Here is a 23,563-nt window from a genome sequence, read left to right as displayed (position 1 = left end):
TCAGTGGTTCTGTATCACAGCCATTAACTGTTTTGTACCGAGTATGGTACCAGAACACTTTAGTAGGATTTATGCAGAAATGTGTTAAAGTCTAAATATAGAACCTAATTCTCCTTCTTTAGAAGTATAATTTCATAGTGCTTGGCTTTCAACAAGAAACCAAAAATGGTAGCTACTAAATATTAAACTACCCAAAAGCTTAAAGCTTTATTCACATAAATACCCCAAACTGCTCCCTTTAAAATCCTTGCATGCAAAAACATCTACAGGAAGTGAGAGGAAAGGTTTACCTTCTCAACGATGATCAGATCTCCAACTTGTATGTCTGAACTTTTTACTTGAATTTTACCTGAAATTTAAAAAAAAAAAAGACAGTGGATGAAGAAAAAATGTGAAAGAAAACCGTCAGAAATCTTAAAATAACTTCAAATTAAAATGAAACCTCTAATGTGCTCTGAAATAAAACGCAAGTATTGATTTGTGGCCCCTGAAAATGACGCTGACTCGTAAAACCACAGCCTACTTTTTTTTTTTTTTTTGCCATTGTTCTTCTCTTTCTCTCTCACCTTCTAACAGATTGATTACCTCCAGCATGATAATGTAATACCCTTCTGTTTTCATCTCTGGTCTGAGGCACAGACAAAAACAATGGCACAAAGGGTCACTCTCAATTATACCGCCCCAATATCCACTGTGACCCTCCTTCTTCTTCTTCTTAGTCTTCTCCTCCTCCTCCTCCTCTTCGTCTACTGTGCTCACAAGCAAACATAAGTGTGTACACGCACATCAACACACACGGGTTGTGAGAAGCTGCAACCTTGGCCGTGGTCATAGATACCACACGAGGGGATTTTAACCGCACATTCAACAAAGGGACAGATCTTAGATCATACAGTCCGGAGAAATGTGGAGAGAAAAATCAATGCAATTACAGTGGGAAGAATGACTCCTGTTGCAAGTGTAGATCCAGCAGAGTGCCGTCTCTAAATTGCACGGGGAGCGCTCGACTGTACACTGGAGTATCCGTTATCATAATGTCAGTTACAGGACTGAGGAAGAGGAGGGTGGACAGGTTTTCCGCTCACTAACCTCTCACTGTGAGCTTGCTGTAGAGTTGAGAGTTCATCTCTTTGTCCCGCTGACAGCGTCGCACTTCATCCACAGCCTCCCGCACCATTGTAACAGCTAACACAAAACCCTGAGTGACAAAAGAGTGTTTTTTTTAAAAAATTTATTAATACAACAATTTATTAACCTAGCCTGTCCAGCATCAAATTAAAGGTCCCATACGGTTTTAATTCAGATTTCCATTTCTTTTATGATCATTAAGCCAGTTTGGGTGCTAAATACAGTAAATAATGTGACGGTGATAAAACACACAGACAAATGCACACAGCCCGTACTCAGCGTCGGTGCTGTTTGGACTTCCGTAAGTGTGTGATGTCACAAACTCGCACTCGTGTCACATGTCGGCATGGCCCACTGTCGAAACATTTAGGCGGAAAAATAAGGCAAATGGTGCTTTTATCGGTGGAGCTAGGACGCTACAAGACTAAAGAAAAGCAGTGATTGGCCTGGGCATTCAGAAAAGTGTCAGCCAATCAGAAGTGTCCCTTAAAGAGACAGAAACAAAACAGCCTGTTCTCGATAGAGCTCCAGAGAGAAGCTTAAAAGACCACATACAAAACTATGTTGACCTGGTTTTTAGTGCTTAAACCCACAAAAATATATTTTTCTGGATATCAACACAGCAAATAAAACACCAGAAAAGTGTAAAACATGGTACCTTTAACATTAACAAACATTAGAGCAGGTTCTCACTGAACTGGAAGCAACACTGTCACAGTTAGATAATAAACAAGGCTGGGTCAAAAAAGGAGTGTATGACTGGACTTTGCATGAAACACTAGGAGCTTTTAATTTGAAATGGATACAGGAAGTTGCTGCATTCGGCCGACCAATGATATGACTTCAATCATTCAGTCAGTGACAGACACTCAGGCTTATAGGGCTGTCCTGGCTGCTGCAATAAAGTTTATTTTCTTTACCAGTTAACCTGCAGATTATCTTATGAGTTTATCTATTTATTGTTTTTACGTATGATATAAAAAAAAATCACAACTTCTCAAAGCCCAAATTTATGACCAAACAGTCATAAAATGTTGCTACAAACATACAGAAATAGCATTTTTTTTTTTTTTTTGTATATTCTGGTGTGGATCAAGATGTGTTTTCTACAAATAAACTACCCAATAAAAACTGAAGTGCATTTACCAGAGGCGCCCAGTACGTGTACAAATATCCAATTTTCAGCGATGGCACAAACTGGGAACAGGCCACCACCAGAAAATAGAGATTGAGGAAGAACTTGAACTGCTGGTAGAGAACCTGAGACGGGACAGAAGACAAAGATTCGGTGAGGTGAGCGAACATGTCGGCAAGGTGAGTCAAAGATGACGACAGCTGCAAACAAGACAAAAGAGGATGCGGCAGGAACAAATCAGACGGGATGGGTTACTGTACATGTTCCAGGAGGCGGGGGGAATAAGATACACGTTAATGCTGTTAACTTTACATTAACCTAATGGAAACTCGGACACTTTGAGAACGTGCGCTTCAAGTGGCGTTCAGGGTTACGGATCTCTCATGGTAACTCGGTACACTGTCAAGTTGGCAGAATAATCCGACCGTACGTGACCACGGTAACAAACCAAGAAGGAAAAACAGGCCGATTCTGCTGATAAAATCCCAAAGAGCTGGACTCGGTCAGATCTCGTTTCAGGTGGAATTCACCAGAGACTCTCTTATATTACACAAGCAGCACCTGTGACTTAACGAGGCCCTCTTTGCTAATGGGCTATCCATCCACGGGGAGCCCTTGGTATCCTATCCATCTAAGGTCAAATTTTGAATAATGTTTGCAATAATGAGAGTGTAGTGTCTAGTCACAGATTATCAGAGACAATGGAATCAATGGACGATCCTCTGCAGTTAATGAACCCGCTGACCTTTAGAGGAAAATGCATACTGCTGAACTCAATTTGTGTGTATTTAATAATTCAAAGTGGAGGGAGGAAAAACAGCCGTTTTGTTCGCCGTCGATGAGAATACCTACGTCTCGAATAGACAGTTGACATTTTATGGCCCCGGCCGAAGGCGGCTCTCTTAATCATGGAAACCATTTGCTTTTTAATAAGTAACTCTGATGGATCTCTGATGTCCCCTACAGTGTAAACCCGTCACTTAATGACAGAATAGTTAACAATTAGATGCAGTGAATGCTCCCGCGCTTTACATATTGTTAATCTGTGGAAAGAAACAGTGTACGTCAGCCTAAAGGTTGGACTGCCACAGTGGGAACTACCATAAAAAAAATTTAAAAAAAAATTTAAAAAAAAGGGAGGGAATGTAGACTCAATAAAAAGAGCATGAAATGTGAATTCTGTTACACAAGGAACTCAGGTAATTTGACACAGACTGAAGAGCGGATGTGCAACTCACCCCAGGCACGAAGGTGACGATGTTGTACTTCTGGTTTTTGATGGCGTTTTTGGGGTACTTCTCTTCGCATTTCTCCGGGCAGCCGAGCCAAACGGTCCTGGCCTTCAGCTCCTTCTTCCTCCGGCATATATGGGCCAGACAGTCACAGCAGCTGAGAAAGGAAGATATCAGCGGGATTTAAGCAAAAGTTGTTAAACGCATGAGCGGAGTTTAATTTGGCCGTTTGTACCAGTGGTTTCCGCTCTCGGGTTTGGGAAAAACCAAGAGGTAACTGTTACTTTTGTCATGACACCTTAAATTTATCCAGGGCAGGTAGAAACCATAAAACATATTCGCTATAGAAAAATGTGAATTTTTAAGCCGTTCCTCTTCAGGCCTTTAAAAAACAAAATACAGAAAATAAATCATCCGTTGGTTGAAGTTTTATAGGATTTAGTGAACATCTGTCTTACACCAGTACATGCCTTTAAGTTATGTAATTAAAGATTTATCGTAACTGATGGCTGTGAACTTGGGTATATACCAAATACTTTTTCAGGCTGCAGCCTAAATCTTCTTTTATCACTTCATAGTGATGTAAAAATTCTGTATTAAAGAAGAAAGTTGCACAAAAAGGGTGTCCAAGTTAAAAAAAAAAAAAAAAAACAGTGTTTAGTTGAAGTTTTAATAGTTTAAACCAACTTTCACTGAAAAATACCAACATTTTTAATAAAAGGAGTCGATCGCCTGGAACTGATTTCCACATTCTATCAATGGGAATTAAAACATTCAAATCTGATTGGTCTCTTCAATACACTCTTTACTACAAGTTATCCAGAACGGCCTTCTAACCAGCTCAGAATATGTGTTCATGTATGTAAAGCTAGACATTTAGAAAATGGAGAGAACAACTGAAAACCAACAAACTATCAAGCTTTTCAGCCAGAGTGAATCATATTTTACACTTTCTTATATTTCCGTATCATTCTGTATTTGTGTTAGAGATATCTTAAGAGTTTGATGATCAGATTTGCAACATTTGTGCCAATAAACTGTTGGATTTTTTTTTTTTTTTTATGACCCAACAGGCAATGTTTTTAACAAATAGCAATACTTCACAATTAAACAGCCTCAATTCTCTTTAAATTTCTCAGCTGTTAAATCATTTAATCCACAGCTGTTCCCCCGCTACTTCCTACAGTCCGAGTGTTATTTATATCTCTGGTCTTGTCAATGTTAATTAAATTTTAAAGGCTTTCTTTTGACGCAATTTTATAAAGAAGTCCTTTCGGTGAGTGATCTGGAAAAGGTCAGCATCGCCGCAGGCGGGAATTCCCCTTTGAACACTGCGGGGGTCAGACACTTTCAGAGCTGGATACGCCATTCGACCTCAAACCAAACACGCTACATGTCCTGTAGGAAGTCAAACTACTGTATGACGGAAGATGACTCATATCATTCACGTGTTAGTTTTACCTCTAGCTCACAGCTGCTTTCCAGTGGACCATCACTATTATTACTGTGACATTATCAAAACTCTAAGAAGAGATTAGAGACGAGATTCAGACTGACATTTACTTTTCAAAAAGTATGTGACTTTCTCTCAACCTGGCAATGACTACAATGGGGGCTTATCTCCCATATCTGATATCAAATACAAACAGTGGCATGATGTGGGGATACATTTCAATGAGAGCGGCTCGATGCGAGCATGACCTAAACTGGCACCTGGGGGGAACGAGGCTAGAGTGTCAGTGTATACCGTCATGCTGAACGACTTGGCTTTTCCACTTTTTAAGCAAGTTGGCAAAACATGAAACTAAATAAATCAACTTTGGTAAAAAGTCTTGTTTGTATTGGCCTCGACTTTGCCCGTCTCTGTGCACTCTGAGTCCAGATTCATAAGAGCGATTATTTGAGCAAATGAATGCTATCCAAATAATATGCCATTTGAACAGTCGGGGCTTATTCAGTGTGAATTATTTGTGTTTTATAATCCCACACTATGCACACATAAAATTACTGGAAAGCATCAAACTGGTCAGCTGTGAAAAATCCGATTTGTTCATTAGTGGGGGGATGGGGAGGGGGATCAATATGCAGCTTCAATTGGAGATGCACCACGAACAACAAAACCACACGGAGAGCTCAACATCCTGTGAAATTCCTGCATCAGTCAGTGTTACTTTTTGGGCACTAAAGCACAGCACAAACAATTGTTGTTGTTTTTTCATAAATGTTGCACGATGTTGTTGTTCTGGAATAAACAAACACTCCTCTTAGCCAGAAAGGAGCGTCGTTAGAGGGCAAAACCTGTCAAATTAATCATTAGCGGGATAAACCGCCATGTGCTGTTTGACCTGAAAATCTTTTTGGACTGATGGTGCGCATCGAGGAACTCGACCAAAATCACCGCCCTGATCCTATCTTTGCACTTCATGCACAGCTACCGGTGCGTTCGAAATCCAAACTGTTCATCACAGGCATACTTACTGACATTATACACTATGCATGTATTTACAGAACGATAAAACAACTATCAAGAGTGGGTAAAGGTCCACATGGAAGTACAATGGATGAATCTACGGATAGAACATTTATTTATTTTTTTTTAAATCACACGACTTTGCAGTGCAGCATTTAATTAAGCTTAAAAGCAACACGTATACATATTTCATAAAAAATACCAGACCTGGCAACCCTTCTCAGACTATGAGTAATAACAGTTTTATAGGTGAACCTGAACTGGCAACCTGTCCCCCTTCATGCTCAGATATAAGTCACACTGCAGATAGGTTGCAATGTATACCTATTAAACAATTAAATAAGAGGAAGAGCATAATGTTGACGTAAACACACAAGAACACTCTGTGTTGGAGAAGGTAAACAATATGTGGGAGAAGCAGCGTGTAGAAACAGAAACATGTTATCTGCCATTTTTTTCGATATAAATGGTTTATTCTGAAAAAGAAGCAGGACTCAACTGAGACGAGGAAAAGAGGCATCATGCACAGATCACTAATCAGCCATTTAAAAAAAGAAAGACCCGACTAACAACATTATCGTAGCGGTGCAGACGTACCTGCCGCAGAGGACCTTCCAGCCTCCCAGCAGGAACCAGCAGAGGCCTCTCTGCCTCTGATTGACTCTGGCCCGCGGCAGCGTCTGGTAGTCGCTCTCATCGTTCTCAAAGGCTTCCTCCGACATCATCAGAGGCATCTCATCCAAGTTAGACGGTTCATCTTCTAAAGAGTATCTGCAAGAGCAGTTTAAAAAAAAAAAAAAAAAAAAAAAATGTAAAGGAAACTTCACTCGGAATTGTTTTTACATTGAGTTCAGCAGGATCCACTACTTTGCATTAGAGATAATACTTTGTGCTTCAGAAGCCGTTGCAGCCTCGTACATTTTAGATGCCACTCTTTTTGGAACATTGAATGAATGAAGATAAGGATACATGGAAAAAAAAAAAAAAAAAAAAAAGGAAATTTTTAAGAATGGAAATGATTATGAACACTCAGTTACATTATTTGCTGCGTGACGTAAAGAATAATCTTTATTTTAATCTACATGAGCAACACTGTGTAGATCTAAACAGAGGCTGTGTGGCATCCCTGGACTTTCTGGAGTGAGCTGACTGTCAAGGTTCAAGATTGAGAGAATGCTCTTCAGATGTGCAACATTCAGCGAAGCACAGAAGAAAAGCTGAGAATAAAAGCCGGTTGGAGCGGTCGGCTCAATTCCTCCATCAGCGAGTACTGTAGAGTGCGTCTCCCATTCACAACGTAAAGAAACACCCTTGAGAGGACCATATTGTCTCATTCATGAGGCCCCCTCTGACAAATTGAGAAAGTCTGGATCCCTACAAGAAAACCCTACATGGCCACAACACAGGAGAAGTCACTGTAAACCACATAACCAATAACGCAGGGATTTAATAAAGATTACTGGAAAAGAAGAAACACACCGATCTACAGAAGTAAACACCAAAAACAAATGGTTTTCCTGTAATATATTTGATATTTAGGTCAATTCTAGTACATCACAGTACGTCCCACGTACCACGGAGGATATCAGCTTCACTACAGTAGCTCCTTTGGATACTACAGTATAAAGTCAAGGCATTTCCCCACTTCAAAAAACAACTACCTGTGATATATCGCCATAAATATGAAACACTCTATAAAACCTCCTTTTAAAACAATCATGAATTCTCAATCACATCTGCTGAACGTCACCATGCAGACCAACTTTACTTTGTTTGGCGAGACAAACCTATTATCAAAAGAAACACAAGAATTCATCCCCCAGCTTTGAAATATTTTCTGTCTATTAACTATGGTCTAAAAGGAAATCTGGTGACTACTTTTTAAGAGCCACAGTTAATCAAACTGATCCAGCAAATGAGACATTTTAGACACCAAAACATCCACATTTCTATGGTAGAAATCCCAACAGACAACATTGGAAGAACACCACAACCAAAGTGCTGATGCCACGTCATAGAGGACACTACCAACAGCTTTCATTACTGACAACCACTTCCTCAGTGAAACACCCACTTCAACATCCCCCAAAAAAATTAAAAAAAATAAAAAGCAGCTGGGGACCATTTACCTGCCTGATTACATTAGTTTCTATATTGAAACAATTGCGTCTTGCTTTTGAAAAGCCTGAAATGAGAGCCGGAGAGAGTTTTAACTGCAGGTGTGAATATTTGCTGATTTGTTGTTTCTGTTTTCTGTTCACAGACTGAGGACAAAAATAAAAGCGAGTTTTAAATATAGAAAACTGCCACAAATGAAAATGAATTAACTGAACAACAAAGGTTTCCATTGTTTTTACACTTAAGTTGAAACAGAAGTGAAAGAATATCTAACTTCTGTGTGAATATAATGTTCCTGGCAGGCTGGTTATCTACGGTGAGCAACAGTTGAAAACTAACCAATCAGTCTGCACTTTAAAACCAATTTCCAGACTTCTACAGAAAGACATACGGAAAACCTTTTTTTGGGGGTCGAGGTAAATCTATTTGCCCCCCCAAGAAAGAAAGAAATCAAAAGATGGAAAACTCCACCGTAAATGAATGAGTGTCATGTACCTTGGACTTGTGAACAAGCATAAATCAGTGGGATTATGAGCTTAACATCAACCATCCACACTGGTTCTCACTGAGCTGCTCACCACGCCACAGCAGAGCTTGCAGGAGCTGCTGCAGCCCGACTTTCTGTTTCAGCGCAGAGCTCCTGCAATTTTAGTTAAAGAAGCCGGGAGATAAAGACCCCCCAGTGATTAAGAGTCGTTTCAGTTATGAGTATGAAGACTTCCAAAGCTCTGGCTGTGAGGACGGGGACGCATCGTCAGCACTACTAGAAAAAGGCTTGGATAGTTCACAGTTCTTTCATGTCTTAAACACAATTCAGTGGATATGAAATGATGTTGTGAGAGTAGCGGAGGTGTTTTCTATAAAATGGAAACCAATCTATTTATTCAGTCTCATCCCGAAGTTCAACCAAACCCTGCTGACTTTTAAAACGCACATGTTCAGTCATCTGCAGTGCTACTTACAGCACAGATCCCTCTGGCCAGCTTACTTTATCTTAAGTAATTAATTACTTCATTAATGTAAATTCATTTATTAGCTTGGTTCAGCACCTCTGAATGTCCAGGTCACAGTTTTTCTGGGAATTGAGATGAAGTTAAATAAATTATCAGGTGAAAAGAAATGGCAATTCAGGTTAATTATCAGGTTAAATTTAACACAAGATGTACACCGACTATTGTTCAATGTAAGTCCTGATTTCACAAATTCAATTTAGAATTAGATGATAAGTTTTTACCGAGTTGAATTTCTATAAAGTTGGTCAAATCAAATTATTACCTAATCATCGTTTCCACCATTAAACTGCCTGAAACAATCCAGATCAAAGAGTTGAATCAGTTCTCTGATCTGCATTACACAAAAGATTTTACATTCATCAGATGAACAATCATTTGCAAAAACTTTGCAGGAAATAAACCTACTTTTTTTTTTAAGTGTTACTATATGCCTATATTCTTAATCCGTCATTTTGAATCCATTTTATTTGTCCATGTAAATAATTCTGTTGTGATTTTTGGTGTAGGCGTAGCTGGTGGGCTGAAAACTTAAAGAATAAGTCACGTTATTGTGACCGTATTACTTTTCCTGTGGGAGCGTGTCATTATGGGGATCATGTGATTTACTTTCTTAAAACATAACCACATACAAAACAATAAAACCACACGGTACACACCGCTTTAGATGACAAGCAACTTTATGAACCAACTCGCACTAAATCAAATAAACTAGCTGAGACAACAGTGCTGAGTATGCAGTTTGTGGTGCTGTGCAGTTGTATCATATTGAACTGCTGCTACTGTTTTGTCAACCCCATTTCTACCAATAAGTGTAAGCCTGTTCAGCTGCACACACTCTGTGCTTTAATACAATCTTAAAGTTGAATCAACCAACAAAATAAATGTTCAACTGAGTGGGAATAAATGGAGAGAGGATTTTGTTTAAAAATAAAAATAAAAAAAGACATGGTACAACTCTAGTGCTCGAGAACATCTAAGAGTAAAATGATGGTAAGAATGATTTTGTTGTTGCTAAAAAAAAATTTTTTTAAATAATGTTTACACGCCGCTGAAACTTGCCATCAAAGTACATTATTATCTTCAGCGTTTCTTGCTGTGGAACACCCACATCTGATTATATAACAATTCAACTCTCCGTCCTGCAGGAACGTGGGCTGGTTTGTAAAAACATTTCCAGGCTCTCCGGTGCACCATTGACATCGCTGCCAACAGCTGTTTTCAGGGTCAGCGGAAAGAAAAAAAAAAGAAGCTCTCTCAGTGACTCTCCACCAGCTTCAGCACCAAAACGCTGGAGCAGTCCGACCTCCAAAGTGAGATCATTTCCTATCAGGGATCAATACAGTGCCATGTTAACTTCATCACCGACGGCATGAGAGAGGAGTTCAGTGGGGCAGACGTGAAATCCCCATGAAGTCTTACTTCAAATGTTACTTTGGCGAAGTGGACAGGGACGTAAACATGCCGTCTTTGTGCAAAGCCGTTTGCAGGAGCTGCACTTGAAGGACTCTAGGTACAAATATTTTCTTGAACAATCATAAAGAGGAGTGGAAGAAGTGTTTAGATCTTTTACTTCAGTAAAAGCAACAACGCAGCATTGTAAAAAAAAAAAAATTTTTTAAATACACGGTTACAAGTAGAAGTCCTGCATGAGAAAGTCTAGTTAAGTAAAAGTGCAGAAGTATTAACAGTAAAATGTTATTTTAGATGTAGTATTAAAGTCAAAGTACTGGTTCAGTCCCCTTTGACTGACAGATTATTATGTGTGACATCATTAAATTACTAATACTGAAGCACGAGTGCGTGAGCAGCATGTTTTTGCTGACCCTGCTGCAGGTGGAGCTAGTTTGAGCTGGTTTATATCCAGTTTTATATCGAGGGACAGCAGATAAATGGGAGGGGTTGTCAGTCAGATGATTACCGGGAGAGGAAAGAAGAAAAGCAAAGCTCTGACGGCCTACACAATTCTGTTTTTTTTAGTTTTTAATCTAATCTGTAAGCTTTGATTTTTGTTGTTGTTGTTGTTGTTGTTTGTTTGTGAGGTATCAGATCATTTAAATGTATTGAAATGAAACCATGTGAGAAGGAAAAAAAAAAATCCAAACAAATCATAGAACAAGAGAAATGTGACCTCTGACCACACGTTGATTTTTGTTTTGTAAGACGTCGGGAGCCAAACAGATTACGAAACACTGGTTTAATCTTTAACAAACGTGTGGAGCTATAAAAAAAAAAAAATAATAATAATAATAATTTTTTTTTAAAAGTACAAAGCTTTCAAATACATGAAGTGGAGAAGAAAGTATACCTGCTCACGTGCCTATAAGGCTGCCTGTCCATCCCTCACCCTGAGGGCTTTTATTTAGATCATCCTCTTCCAGTCTGAAAAATTAACAAGCTGGTTGAATGATGACTGCAGTCACGTGACAACACAGAGAAAACTATCACGTGACTAGAAATTAAAAAAAGAAAGAAACGCCAGAGGGGACGAAGCGGTCGGCGGGTAATCTGACAACTAACTAAGAAGTTAAAGAGGGGTTTTTTTTTTTTTAATTATTATTATTTTACACAGGACTTGTAAAGGTGGAGGAGTTATTTAGGCGGGTTTTGGGGGTGGTGGTGCAGCTGTCAACGGAGAGGGAGCTGTCAGCTAGCACAAGCTAACAACTACGGAGACCCCGGGAAGCGAGCGAGGCGGCCAAACGTACACATTTCACGCAAACGGCTGTTTCTGAAGTACGCGACCGAAGAAACAGAGAAACCCTCCCCCTCACCCTCACCCAACCCTCTCTCCCCTCTCCGTACCTTGAATGTCTGGCTGAGTTGTAATACTGAGTTCCCTTCGAGTTCTTCCGCACTGGATTTAGTAGGATGCTGTCAGCCATCTTGGCTGGGCAGTACGCAGCCTGACGTCACACACACACACACAAAAAAAACAACCGTTGGGGATTTACGTCGCATTCACGTACAGGTCAGAAATGTCGTAACTGGGGAAACTCGCGCGCAAATCAGCAGCGGTGAAGTTTCATTTATAGTCCAGAGAGCACAAGGAGCGTATTGTGTACTTATTGCGCAACGTTGTTTTTGAGGGACAGATTTATTTATTTATTTATTTATTTATTTATTTTTAAACCCGAGCATTTAAACAAAGATTGTTTTGCGTGAATGAAAGTTGTGTTACAGTTCGCAGTAGGCGGTTTCTAGGAGCCTCGAAGGCAGCACAGGTGATCTCAAATTTGCTTTGGTCACGGTGAACGAGTAAAAATGTGTTTATGATCAAATGACACCCTGAGCATCTTTAATGAAATTAATATTTTTTGCATAGCACATGGTATCATCCAAGTTCAAATTAAATCTGAAAAAAACAACTGTTCTGATTCGGATAAAAAAAAAAAAAAAAAAACTATTCACCGATAAGATGCGTTGAGCTTTTTAATTGAGACTGTAAATTGGATGCTGTATAAATGTTTTATGTGATTGATAACCTCTTGTTTTTTTTTTAAGTAATCCAACTCCCAAGGAATTCTCAATCAATCAAAAAACAGTGTACACTGACAAATAAAAAAAAAACTCAATGCAGAACTATATTATTATTGACATTGTTATTGTTGTTGTTGTTTTTTTTATAAAATTACAGAATTTCCCCACTGTGGGATTAATAAAGTCTAAATCTAATCTATAAATAAACATTTGAACAGACTTTCTCTCCTGTTTTATATCATACAGACGTTTTCTGTTTGCAGGAAACTAAATGATCCAAGTTGAACTGTTTGTGTAATTTCTATGAATGAACCTGTGAAATGAAATTAAGACAAGCGTTTACGTACAGATGGTGTGTTCTGGTTTTTATTTCGGTCCAACTGTTGTTTAAGAATAACAAGTTCTCACCGTAACAATGACAACAGATCTTCGCAGTTCATATTTGTGGGTACTTATGAGCATATTTTGTGCTTTGCACCAGCTAGCAGCAGTGGGCAGCTGTCCAGAGGAGAGAGCAGACTCTTTGCATTATTGATTTGAACACATGTTCCCTTCTTCAGAGCGACCGTACATCGGAGCACCGAAGGATTTCTCAGGTGCGAGTTTTCTTAACGGTATAGAAAAAAACATCCACAAATGACTGCAAAGTAAAATAGCAAAATGTGAATATCCTACTATTCTCTGTCAATTGATAAAAAGTTCTTTTTGAAGTCTATATATATAATACATAAGAACAAACAAGATGTTTTACAAATATTTTAATAATTTGCATAAGAATTTCATCAACATTCAGCTTTGTTCAATTGATACCGATTTCTTTGCTGTCGTCGATCAGCATAGAAAAATGTCTGTTATTCCCCAGGTCGATGGCTGTCTTGGTCAGACCGGTCATTGGACCTCCTGCGGTGCTCACTCTGTCCATGCCTGCAGTCAGAGGGTGCAGCTGAGAGATGCCTCTGTTCTGAATCACTGAGATCTCGTTGTTCTTCATGGCCAGGCTGTTGGTGATGGCCGTCGCGTAACGGTTCCAAAATCCGGGGTCGACGTTCATCGCTCGAGCTGCCAGGTCCTTCTGAAACATCTCCCCGAACTTCATGGCCTCGCCACCCAGCAGGGCCATGGGGTTCTCCACCGACAGACGCCGGCCCCTCCTGGCTGGTGCGTTGTTCCACATGTGAGTTCCCATATGAACCTGAGAAAGACGTTTAAGGCATTAGATGCGTTGGATGCTTTTACTGCAAAACACAAAGTTATCAAGCCCCCTCCAATAAAAGTTGGTACTTTATTCTTCCTAATGAACTACAGAATGATCACCCATAATGCAACATTTCTCCGACACACTTTAAGCGCGTTGAATCTTTTAATATTTTATGGGAAACTATAAAGTTGGACTAGAATGGGTGTTTTCTTTAGACTTGTTGATTAACCGATTACTCAGCAACTATTTTGATTGTTCAGTAATGACTGAAGTCATTTTTCACACCCAAATGCCAAATATGTCCTTTTCCAGCTTCTCAAATGTGACAGATTACTGTACAGCTTTTATTTGTCTTATGTGACAGAAAAATTCAATATTTTGGGGCGTCAGTAGCAGTTTGAAGGTGCCCCTTTGGGATCTGGGTAATTGTGATTGACGTATGTTTTAAAATTGGCTGACATTTTATAAACAAAGGGATTACAATTGTTCATAAAAAAAAGTTTGTGATGATGATAACAATTGTTAGTTGCAGCCTAATGCTGAGTAGTCAGTAGCAGAGATTTTGCCAAAGCATCCACTCTCCTGATGAACAGGACATAAATCCTGCAGAATCCTGTGGATTCAGCAGAGACTTTTATTTTGAAAGGTTTACGTTCCCAGTGTTATGTTTCATCATGTTCTCACTTTTTTCTTGGGTGTTAAAGTATTCTTTTGAGTGTAACTATACTGTAAAGGTGGAATTCACACATTTTTGGACAAAAAAAAGAAACAATCTGACTTTACATTCTCTCTTTACTCAGGATTTTTTTTTCCTGCGAAACAAAACACCTTTATGCAAAAGAACCTGTTTATCTTTAGTTTTTTCTACTCGTGCAAGTAGGTTACGTTGCTGCTATGCTTGGTGCCTTGCACTAGAACAGTGAAACACAGTCCCAGGAAGTGGTGTCTTAATCACTATCCAACAAAACGGTGTCAAACATAAATCACTCGGAGTCTAAAGACAATAAGTTGACTGATTATACATGTCCTTTTTCTGTTCCCCAAAAGACACTTCAACCAATCAGACAGCACAACGGAAGAGGAACTCTTTGTCTACCTTCAGGTTGCCTTTCGTGGTGAACGCTCTGCCGCAGATGGAGCAGACGAACGGCTTCTCCCCGGTGTGTGTGCGCTCGTGGATCTGCAGGGCGCTGGCCGACGAGAAGTTCTTCCCGCAGGCGTTGCAGTTGTGCTGCTTCGGCGTCCGTCGAGGCGGCGCGGGGCCGAGCAGCGAGGTCATACCGGGGCTGCAGACCGACGGGTAAGCCGGAGCGATGTGGACGCCGAAGGGCGGGTGGAGGCCCTCCATCAGGCCGTTGGGCTGACTGTGACCGTTCACCTCCGCCTTTATCAGGCCGGGGACGCTCTGACCTGCGGGGGAAATGAAGAATGAAGTGATCTGCCCAACGCTGAACTCATTCTGGTGGAATTTTACACATGGCGTTTCATCTTCACCTCGGTCTCTGCTCAGCTGGAACGACATATTGTAAGGAGTCTCCTCTTTCACGGCGAGTCTGCCGGGCTGCGCTCCTCTCAGCTCTTGGCCGGCTGCCGATGCGGAGGTCGGAGACTCAGATTGCTCTCTCTTCACCGAGGCTGCCAAAGGCTCCTGGGACTCGGGCCTGCTGTTGTCCGCCGCCGGTGATTTGATCGTCATGCCTTCTGAGTTGCTTTGATAGGGAGACGCCGACACGCGAGGAGAACGGGAGGATTCGGACACATGCGGGCTGTTTTCACGACAACTCTCCACCCTTTTATCTGATCGAGCAGCGTCGATACTGAGCAGGCTGCTGTCTTTAAAACCGTTCGTCAGGGGTTTGATACCGAAGGAGTGGTTGAGGCTCACGGTGGAGTCAATCATCCTCATTTGGTGCTCCAGAGCTGCTATACTTGACATAACGGCGAAGGACTTCGGAGGAGAGTCACCAACAGAGATGAAGGGTTTAGATGGATTCACACCTTCCTCCATATGTTCTACCTCCTCTTCCTCTTCCTCATGATCATCCTCCATTGAAATATCATCGGTGAAGTCGTTGCCGTTGCTGCTGAGACTGTCAAAGTTGCTCTCGTTGACAGACACGTCCCCGTCCACCTCCTGCAGCCCGTCCACCGGAGTCGAGTCTGAAACCGGACCGACCATGTGCATTCGGATGTGCTGCTGCAGAACGACGGCGTTGGTGAACTTCTTCTGGCAGATGGGACACGAGTGCTGCACCTGAACCGGAGGATTCTCTCTGTGCACGCCGACGTGCGTCTTCAGGTTTCCTTTGGTGGTGAAAGCTCTGCCGCACACTTTGCACTTGAAGGGCCTCTCGCCCGTGTGGATGCGGTAGTGCATCTTCAGCGCGCTCTGACAGCTGAGGACGCGGTGGCAGAGCACGCACTGGTTGGGGTCCGTGATCTTTTTCTCGATGTTCTCCACCAGCTGCTGAAGCTTTGAGGTTTCGGACGTTTGCATAGAATCCAGGAAGCCGCCGGATGGGAATCTAGTATCTTCTGAGTGCAACGAGAGGGGAGGGGAGTCGGAGACGGGAGACGCCGAGGGTTCGGGCGTGGTGGCCACAGACGAGATGCTGTTGGGCTCGGTGACCGGGTTGGCTCTCAGTCTCAGGGTGCAGCTTTGGGGCAGGTGAACCCCTTCTGTTTTCAGTACGTTGGAGGCCTCTGTCTCACGGTTAGACTCTGAAACAGGAGAGAAACGAGCCTCACTGCTTCTGTGGTTAGGCGACACGGACACACATTCACCGGTAGCCGGCTGATAGGGAGATTTGACAGACGCCGTGACACCTATAGGGTCATTCGAGCCTCCCAAGCTGGTAATAGTGGAGGAAAGCGGAAGACCCATAGAGGCCGGCAGAGCTGCTACGACAGGTTTGCTGTCCAACCACGAGGAGACAGGTTTTTCCGGAGGGATGGACATGCCGTAGGGAATCCCAGAACTCGTTGGCACGTTGTCGAGATATTCTGGCACGGGGAAGGGGTTCATCTGAACATGAGGATACTTCTCTTTATGCCTCTGAAAGTGCACCTTTAAGTTCCCCTTTGTGGAGAAGCGATTGCCGCAGATGTTGCACTTGAAGGGCCGCTCTCCTGTATGGGAGCGCAGGTGGATCTGCAGAGCGCTGTCGCTGCCAAACACTTTGGCACAGAACCTGCATTTATGCTTGAAGAAGGGCTCCTCTGGGCTGGGCTTGGTTTCGAACAAGGACACGTTTGGCAGTTTCCCCTTCCTGTGCTTCATCAAGGCTGCGAGCGGGTCAAGTGCATTAGCTGTGGCTGCGATACTAGCCAAGGGATTGGGGAAGATGACGCTGCTGGGGGGGCTCTGAGGTAGAAATGGCAGGCTGGAGGAGGAGCTGAGGAGGCCGTTCTGCGCCAGAGGCAGCGGACTGGAGGAGCTCTGAGTGCTGCTGATGCTGCTGGTGTGTGAGCCTGTGTACGGAGGCAGCAGCGTGGAGATGCTGTTGCTGCTGGAGAGAGACGGGGTGGGGTTTTCTGAGGAGGCTGAGGTACACGTAACGTCTCTAAATGTGGACTGTCCACATATAGTCTGTGAGGGGAGGCTTTGCGACTTCTCGAGCATAGACGACAAAGACACGGCAGCCTGTCCGTTAATGGTGGAGGGCATCGTTCCTGACAGAGGCAGGATGGGAGGAGGGATGACGCCCTGGGAGGGGAACGGGTTAGGAGCCAGAGACAGGGACCTGGAGACCGGGTTTAATGCTGCTTGAGTTGGTTGTCTGTTCATGACAGCTACCTGGCTGCAGATCTGCTCAATAAGCTGCAGCTGGTGGACCTGTTGCTGCTGCAGAGCCAGCAGGTGCTCCAGGATCACCGGGATGGCGGCCGACGCCGCCTTCCCTCCCGAACCAATGCCGCCGATCCCCTGGGAGAACTGGGCGACGGCCACCCGGGTGCTGTGAAGGATCTCCAGCGTCACGTTTGTGCTCGGCAGGCTGCAGCTGCCAGCTGCTGACATCTGGGGGGGAGTGGACTCGGCTGAGTCCGGATGCCGAGGGCTGGAAGCCGCAGCGTATTTGTCCGGTGGGCAATGCTCGAGCTCCATGGCTTCGTCCCGCTCCCTCCCTTCGTCTAAATTATCCAGACTGTCGCTGTCATTCAGCAGCGCCTCTCCCAGCTCGAAGCCGGCATCCGCGGACTCCGCCGCAGACGAGTCGCTGGACGCCGTGCTGGGAACCGGAGAGGGCCCGGCGGGGGACTCCTCGGGAGCGGGCAGCCCCTCATTGTCCTTCACTATCAGAACCAAGGGATCCTCGGTGCAGACTCTCTGATGTTCGCTCAGTTCGGTCCGAGAGAAGAACTGAGCGCAGCATTTGTCACAGATGTGCGTTTCCTCGCTGCCTCCGCTGGTCTCCTCGCTCGCCACGACGTCTGAAAAAGGAAGCAAAAAATAAGAATAAGGATGTGAAATTTATCATTTAAGGTTCTGATGTTTCAGCAAAAAGGACACGTTTTCCTTTATCACACAGTATAACCCCCCCGCCCCCACCCCCACCCCCCACCCATCTTTACAAACTCATGTTGTGTGGACAGACATTGTTCAAACCCACTGAACTTTGAAATCCACAAGATGCCCCACAGTGTCCAAACATAACAAACCTGTCAGGCTGAAATAGAACTTTTTTTTTTAATACAATTATACAAAACACATCTAGAATACATTTGCCCAACAGAAACATGGTGAGAATACAGTACGTATACTGAAGTCATCTGACCTCTCAACTGCGCATTCAAACAGATAATGAAATTCGATACCGTTCTTAGATTTTTCTGTGCATTTGTATAATTCTGTTCAGCTAAAAAAACAAGTGGGTTTAACGTGTTGGTCAAAATACAAGTTCAGATCATTTGAATTCAACTGAAAAGCACTGATTTCATCTTTTTTCTGGTGACGAGTTTTATAGAAACATTCAATTCAAGCGGTTTGAAACATATGATATGAACGTGATAACAGAACATGATAATTATGTTCTCATGATACATTTAATGGTTTTCCTCCATTTCCAGAAGAACACAAGTTGTGATTCTACACCAACAACACCAGTCAATCGATTGTAGATTAATCTCACTGATTGACATCAATCTACAATATCACAGCTTCAATAAACACCTTGGAGCTGCTTTATTACAAATATTTCACTTCCACACTTGAAATAAATGCAAAGGAAACTAATAAAAGGATGTCACATTTTAGATGTGTTATTTTCCTTCCTAACTTGTGTGGCTTTGTAAAAATCAATCCTCAAAACTTGCCGTCTAAAAACACATCTCACACATTTTACTGCAACTCTTCTTCCTTCGTCTTTCAGCTCACATCTTAGTTTCTTTTTGTTTCCTGCTGTAGCTGACACGTGACCTTCTTTGCGACGAGATTTCACACTTTACACTCTCTGTTGCATCTGTTCAGGTTTTGCCCCATTAGGAAACAGACAGTAATACCAGCTGGAAAGATCTGAGGAAATCAGTAAATTAGTGTCACACACACACACACACACACACACACAAACACACACTCGGGCTTCCCTGCGCCGATTTAAGAAATACAATTAAAAGAGGAGCAAATGTAGAAAACCGGTGACTTTGAGGTTTAGATATGATTCTGCTATTTAATTTTCTTTTTTTTTTTCCAAACCCTATTTTTTACAAATATTTTACTGTCACAACTTCCTGCCACATGATGAGCCATGAAATAAGACACTGACATGCAGCATAGATACAGTAAACACACTAAATGTGGACTTTAAAGCCATTTAAACTTGCATGTGTGTTAGCACAAAATTTAACATGAATGTGTGTGTGTGTGTGCCTCCATGTGTGTACATATTTTGTGTACGTGTGTGTAAGTGTGTTCATGTTTCCCAGTGCAGTCGTACAATCCAGTTATCACCACATTTCACCACCTAAAAGAATCAGCCCCAGTGTGCTCAAAGCTAAACACAGGCTGAGACATCTGGTATATTTACAATTACACACTCAACAAATCCTCATGCAAACACAAAGCACAATGTCTGTATTAATGAGGAAATTAGTTAACACATCATAGACTTCGGCTTCCAACTGTCGCACATCTGAGATAATAAAAACTGATCTGAACTTTTTTCCTCAGTTTAGAAAGTAAGACTGTAACCAGAGTGGAGTCGTGAAATCCATTTGAAAGTCAAACTCGTCAGAGGTAAATAATCAGAGTCCTCGGCCCACCGAGTGGGTGGTCTGAAGATCACCAAGGCGATTCAGCAAACACAGGAGTGAAAACACTTTGACTGTTTTAGCTTGGGATTTTGTCTTTCACTTTGTAAGATTTACTCCCAAGCAAAACAAAGAGAAGATCAGATTTGATTTAAACCTTTAAATATATCTCCAAATATAATAACACTGATAGGAATTTATTTTAAAATGTCACCCTCACTCAATCCATAACATCAGGAACAGAAAACAGATTTATGTCTGTCTCTTGTGTGGTTTGGCGATGAGGGAAGTAAAAGAAAAGAGTAATGGTGAAGCTGCAGCTGAAAAGCAAACAAGACTCTCAGCCCAGCATTAATGCCTCTCTGCTTCCCTTGCGCGACCTCTGGGCTTCAGAGGTCAGCGGTTCACATGTACTAATTGTATTATGATCCAGACATGGACCACTTGCCCCTCGCAGGGTGAGGCTGACAAAGGTTAAGTCAGCAGGCTCAATCAAAGCCCATCGCAGAGTGGCGGAGCCCCCTGCCTGGCTGCAGGGCTGTGGGAGGGCCCGAGTGACGAGGGCCTCCTCCACACTCCACACCTTTTCACAACCACAAATAAATAATACAGCCACGTTTGATTTTACTGAAAAACATGAAAGAAAAACTTCAACGACGATGTTGGTGAAAATCTGAATTATTGAGTTCAACTGGTTATTTACAGGCCTATTTTCTTTTGACAACAAAACAGAAGATGGAGCAATAAAAGATTAACAAAGTTAACACTAATGTAAAATATGAACGATATTAAGTCAGTGATATTACATTAGAATAATTTAAATTAATTTATATTTATAGGCTGTCAAATCATGCCTGGTGGGTTGTAAAACTATTTGCTGAGATTCTGGACACAATCTGAAGGTCGAATTAAATTCAAAATTATATCAATTTTAGATAAACATTTAAATCTGATCAGATTAATTTAGGGTTAAAATACTACAGTTGAAATGAGTTTGTGCTCAGCTGCTGTGTTGATTAAAAGGTTCAAATAACATGCAGGCTATCCTGCAGGTACACCAAGAGAAAATGATCAATTAAATATTAAAGCTTCTGGTGTATCACAACATTGGCTGGCAATATGATTTGGGATCTGGTAACAAATTATATTAGAAATGTTGCATTCATAATATTTGTATACAGTCCTGTTGAGGTTTAACATATAGAGGTGCTTACATACATGTAGGCTAAATAATACGGTTGTGATTATTAACATAATTAAAAATCTCCTACTTTCAGATTATTTTAATTTGGTTTATAATATAAATGTTTATCATTAAAAGTGTGAAAATAGGCAAGAAAGCCTCGAGCTAAAAAATATAATTAATAAATGTTAAAAAAAAAAAAAGAAAGAAAAAAAAGACAACACTCGGCAGAAATCAAACCTGACAATATAACATCACTGGGGGGATTTTCCCGTATGTTTGTTTGAATTTTGCCGGTGCTGTCGTTGTTCCTATAACAGGAGACATTAATGAAGTAAAACAATATAATGTTCTTGAAAAAAAAATTCAATTGTTTTGTTATGTATGGAGTCTTCAGTTTGTCAATAACACCTTCAGTTATTAAATGTAGATCTGATTCTTTATAAAGCATTAAAAAACTAAATATAATTTCCCTTTTGTGACCAGATCAAGAACTTTTTCGACTTTTAACACAAACAAGGTTTCTTTTGGCACACTTCAAACTAAAAAGTAAATAAATAAGCTTAATAATTAAGCTTCACGCAGAAAAAGTAAAGTAATCCAACCTAAATTTGTTCGTCTTCCATTTAAAACGTTCCTCGCAATAAAAGCTTTTGGTGAAACTGCTCTTGGACGCCAGCTGTTCTTGTTTGAACCGGCGGGTCCATCGACAGCAGCTGGAGAAAACCCAGTGAAAGTGGTTGAAAGCCTCCCGGACACCTACCGTTTCTGCGGAGGAGTCCGGTCTGCGTCGCCTCTTCATCTGACTTGAGGTGCTGCGGTTTGGCTTGCTTGCGGCGGGACATGTTGATCTGGCTGCGCGACTCGCTGCTGCCTTTCGCAGAATCATCTACGAGCAGCGAATGGGAGCCTTCAGGGGGAGCGGGGACGGTGAAATAAGCGATCGGTGGCTGGTGTCGATGCCCGTGTGCAGATTGCGCATGTCAGTGTAATTATGATGGAGGAAGGATAATGCTTTCACGACTCGAGCTGCCCTTCGATGGGTGATTGGCTGCAGTCCAGCCAACTCACGCTAGATATGGAAATGAGGGATGGCGTTTAATAATAATTAGTTCACTTCCTGTCCGGTACTTTTACGCACAACTCCGAGCGGCGCCGACATGGTTTAGTCCGACCTGAACTCCTGAGAGAGTCTCATGCGTTTTGGAGCGGTCTTGGGTTCAACTCTGTGGCCAAACGTCGCATCTTCGCCTCTTTCAGTATGACGTGTTTCCTTTCTGCGCTCTTGGATGAGCTGCTGTCAAAAAAGGAAGCTGCAGTTTGAGCTGACTCTTCCGGCATTGGATGGTTGGATGTCCCGGCTGAATCTCTCGCGCACACAGCAGCGCAGCACAAGCAGGAGCTTCCACGGGAAAATAGGTTGAACGCCGAGTCTCCTGAAACTGCGTTAAGCCCAGAATCGACACGTTGGGAGAGATAATTCCCCCCACAAAAAAAAAAAAAATCGGATTTCGCCGCAATAAATACGTGCGTAAAGCCAAACTTTGTGCGTAAAAAATCTCGCTCAGGTCGCGCACGTCGATCCGGTCTCAAAGTGGTGGCTGTCGGAAGTGAGACTCCCTGGTCAGTCAGAGGCACCGGCGCTCTCCTTGTTGCCTCCGCCTCCGGTCCATCATTAGATGCCCTTCAGCCGGCTGCGATAGGCTACTGCCAGGATACCACAGGAGGTGTTGGAGCCTTTGCTTCATTTGTTACGACCTCCCACAATTTGGCGCCATAATAGACTGAAAAATATCTCAATGTTGGAGAGGAAATCTCCCCTCCAGTGACGATCAGGGATGTGTGGAGAGTAAACCCGGCTGACTTCAGTTTAGAAATAAAACTAGGCTTCAAGGAACCTCCTATTTTTTGAAAAGGTTTTTGGTGGTTGTTTGACGTGAAAACCTCCTACCACAGGTCCGAGTTTTAACTTTAAACTCACCATTACTATAAATAAATAATAATAAAAATGTTAGATGAAGCCAAATATCAGAGTATGAAGTGTATAATAAAATATTTTGATGGTGTTGATCCTCCCTTTCCTCAGCCTATAGCTATTTCAAAGCAGAGAGAAGAATGAAACATACTTCACCAAAGCTGTAATCCCCTTTCAGCGAGCATTGTCCCCAAACTTGTAATTATGTGGTATTAAAAGATGCAGCTGGGGGAGGACAGAATCAGCTGTTGATAATTGCAAGTACTACACAACGGCCTGGTATTGATCGGCATGTCTCCTGTTCCCCTGCTATGGGGAGATAAGGAGGCCCCACTCCTGCTGGAATATAATTTCTTCTGACCTATCAGGTTTCTACAGACTTATGATG

At 42.2% G+C, this 23,563-nt stretch overlaps 2 protein-coding genes across 6 annotated transcripts in view; both read right to left on the bottom strand.

Annotated features, from left to right (window-relative positions):
- The window catches only part of atp9b (ATPase phospholipid transporting 9B), a 41,067-nt gene extending 29,071 nt beyond the window's left edge, over nucleotides 1-11,996 (bottom strand). For 4 of the 5 annotated variants that reach the window (XM_069720840.1, XM_069720841.1, XM_069720842.1 and 1 more), the window contains exons 1-6: nucleotides 11,899-11,996; nucleotides 6,563-6,736; nucleotides 3,502-3,652; nucleotides 2,275-2,388; nucleotides 1,090-1,198; nucleotides 291-349 (exon numbers count right to left, since the gene is read on the bottom strand). In XM_069720840.1, the coding sequence (XP_069576941.1) occupies nucleotides 291-349; nucleotides 1,090-1,198; nucleotides 2,275-2,388; nucleotides 3,502-3,652; nucleotides 6,563-6,736; nucleotides 11,899-11,978 (687 nt within the window). In that variant the 5' untranslated portion in view covers nucleotides 11,979-11,996. Of the gene's footprint in view, nucleotides 1-290; nucleotides 350-1,089; nucleotides 1,199-2,274; nucleotides 2,389-3,501; nucleotides 3,653-6,562; nucleotides 6,737-11,401; nucleotides 11,476-11,898 lie in introns of all 5 variants that reach the window. The other variant, XM_069720843.1, reaches the window with a different exon arrangement.
- Nucleotides 11,997-12,925: 929 nt separating this feature from the next.
- Nucleotides 12,926-22,847, bottom strand: sall3b (spalt-like transcription factor 3b). The gene is made up of 4 exons (XM_069720853.1): nucleotides 21,964-22,847; nucleotides 15,266-18,202; nucleotides 14,868-15,181; nucleotides 12,926-13,765 (listed from the first exon to the last, which is right to left on the bottom strand). Exons 1-4 carry the CDS (start codon nucleotides 22,043-22,045, stop codon nucleotides 13,373-13,375), a joined length of 3,726 nt encoding a protein of 1,241 aa, XP_069576954.1. The 5' UTR covers nucleotides 22,046-22,847; the 3' UTR covers nucleotides 12,926-13,372.
- Between the last annotated feature and the right edge of the window lie 716 nt (nucleotides 22,848-23,563).

Source organism: Brachyistius frenatus, unplaced genomic scaffold, assembly GCF_029030835.1.
Source record: "Brachyistius frenatus isolate BFR_SWC_R1_liver_20210118 unplaced genomic scaffold, ASM2903083v1 Contig_253, whole genome shotgun sequence".
NCBI lineage: Eukaryota > Metazoa > Chordata > Actinopteri > Embiotocidae > Brachyistius > Brachyistius frenatus.
Note: the sequence above shows the minus strand (reverse complement) of the source record. Positions and strands in the feature narration are given on the sequence as shown.

Bases quoted from the DNA above. Each gene is read 5' to 3' on its own strand.
- sall3b (XM_069720853.1), bottom strand. From the start codon at position 22,045: ATGTCCCGCCGCAAGCAAGCCAAACCGCAGCACCTCAAGTCAGATGAA. The intron at 18,203-21,963 runs GTAGGTGTCCGG...TTCCTTTTTCAG, and splicing joins CGGACTCCTCCGCAGAAACG to ACGTCGTGGCGAGCGAGGAG. The intron at 15,182-15,265 runs GTGAAGATGAAA...TTTCCCCCGCAG, and splicing joins CCAGCTGAGCAGAGACCGAG to GTCAGAGCGTCCCCGGCCTG.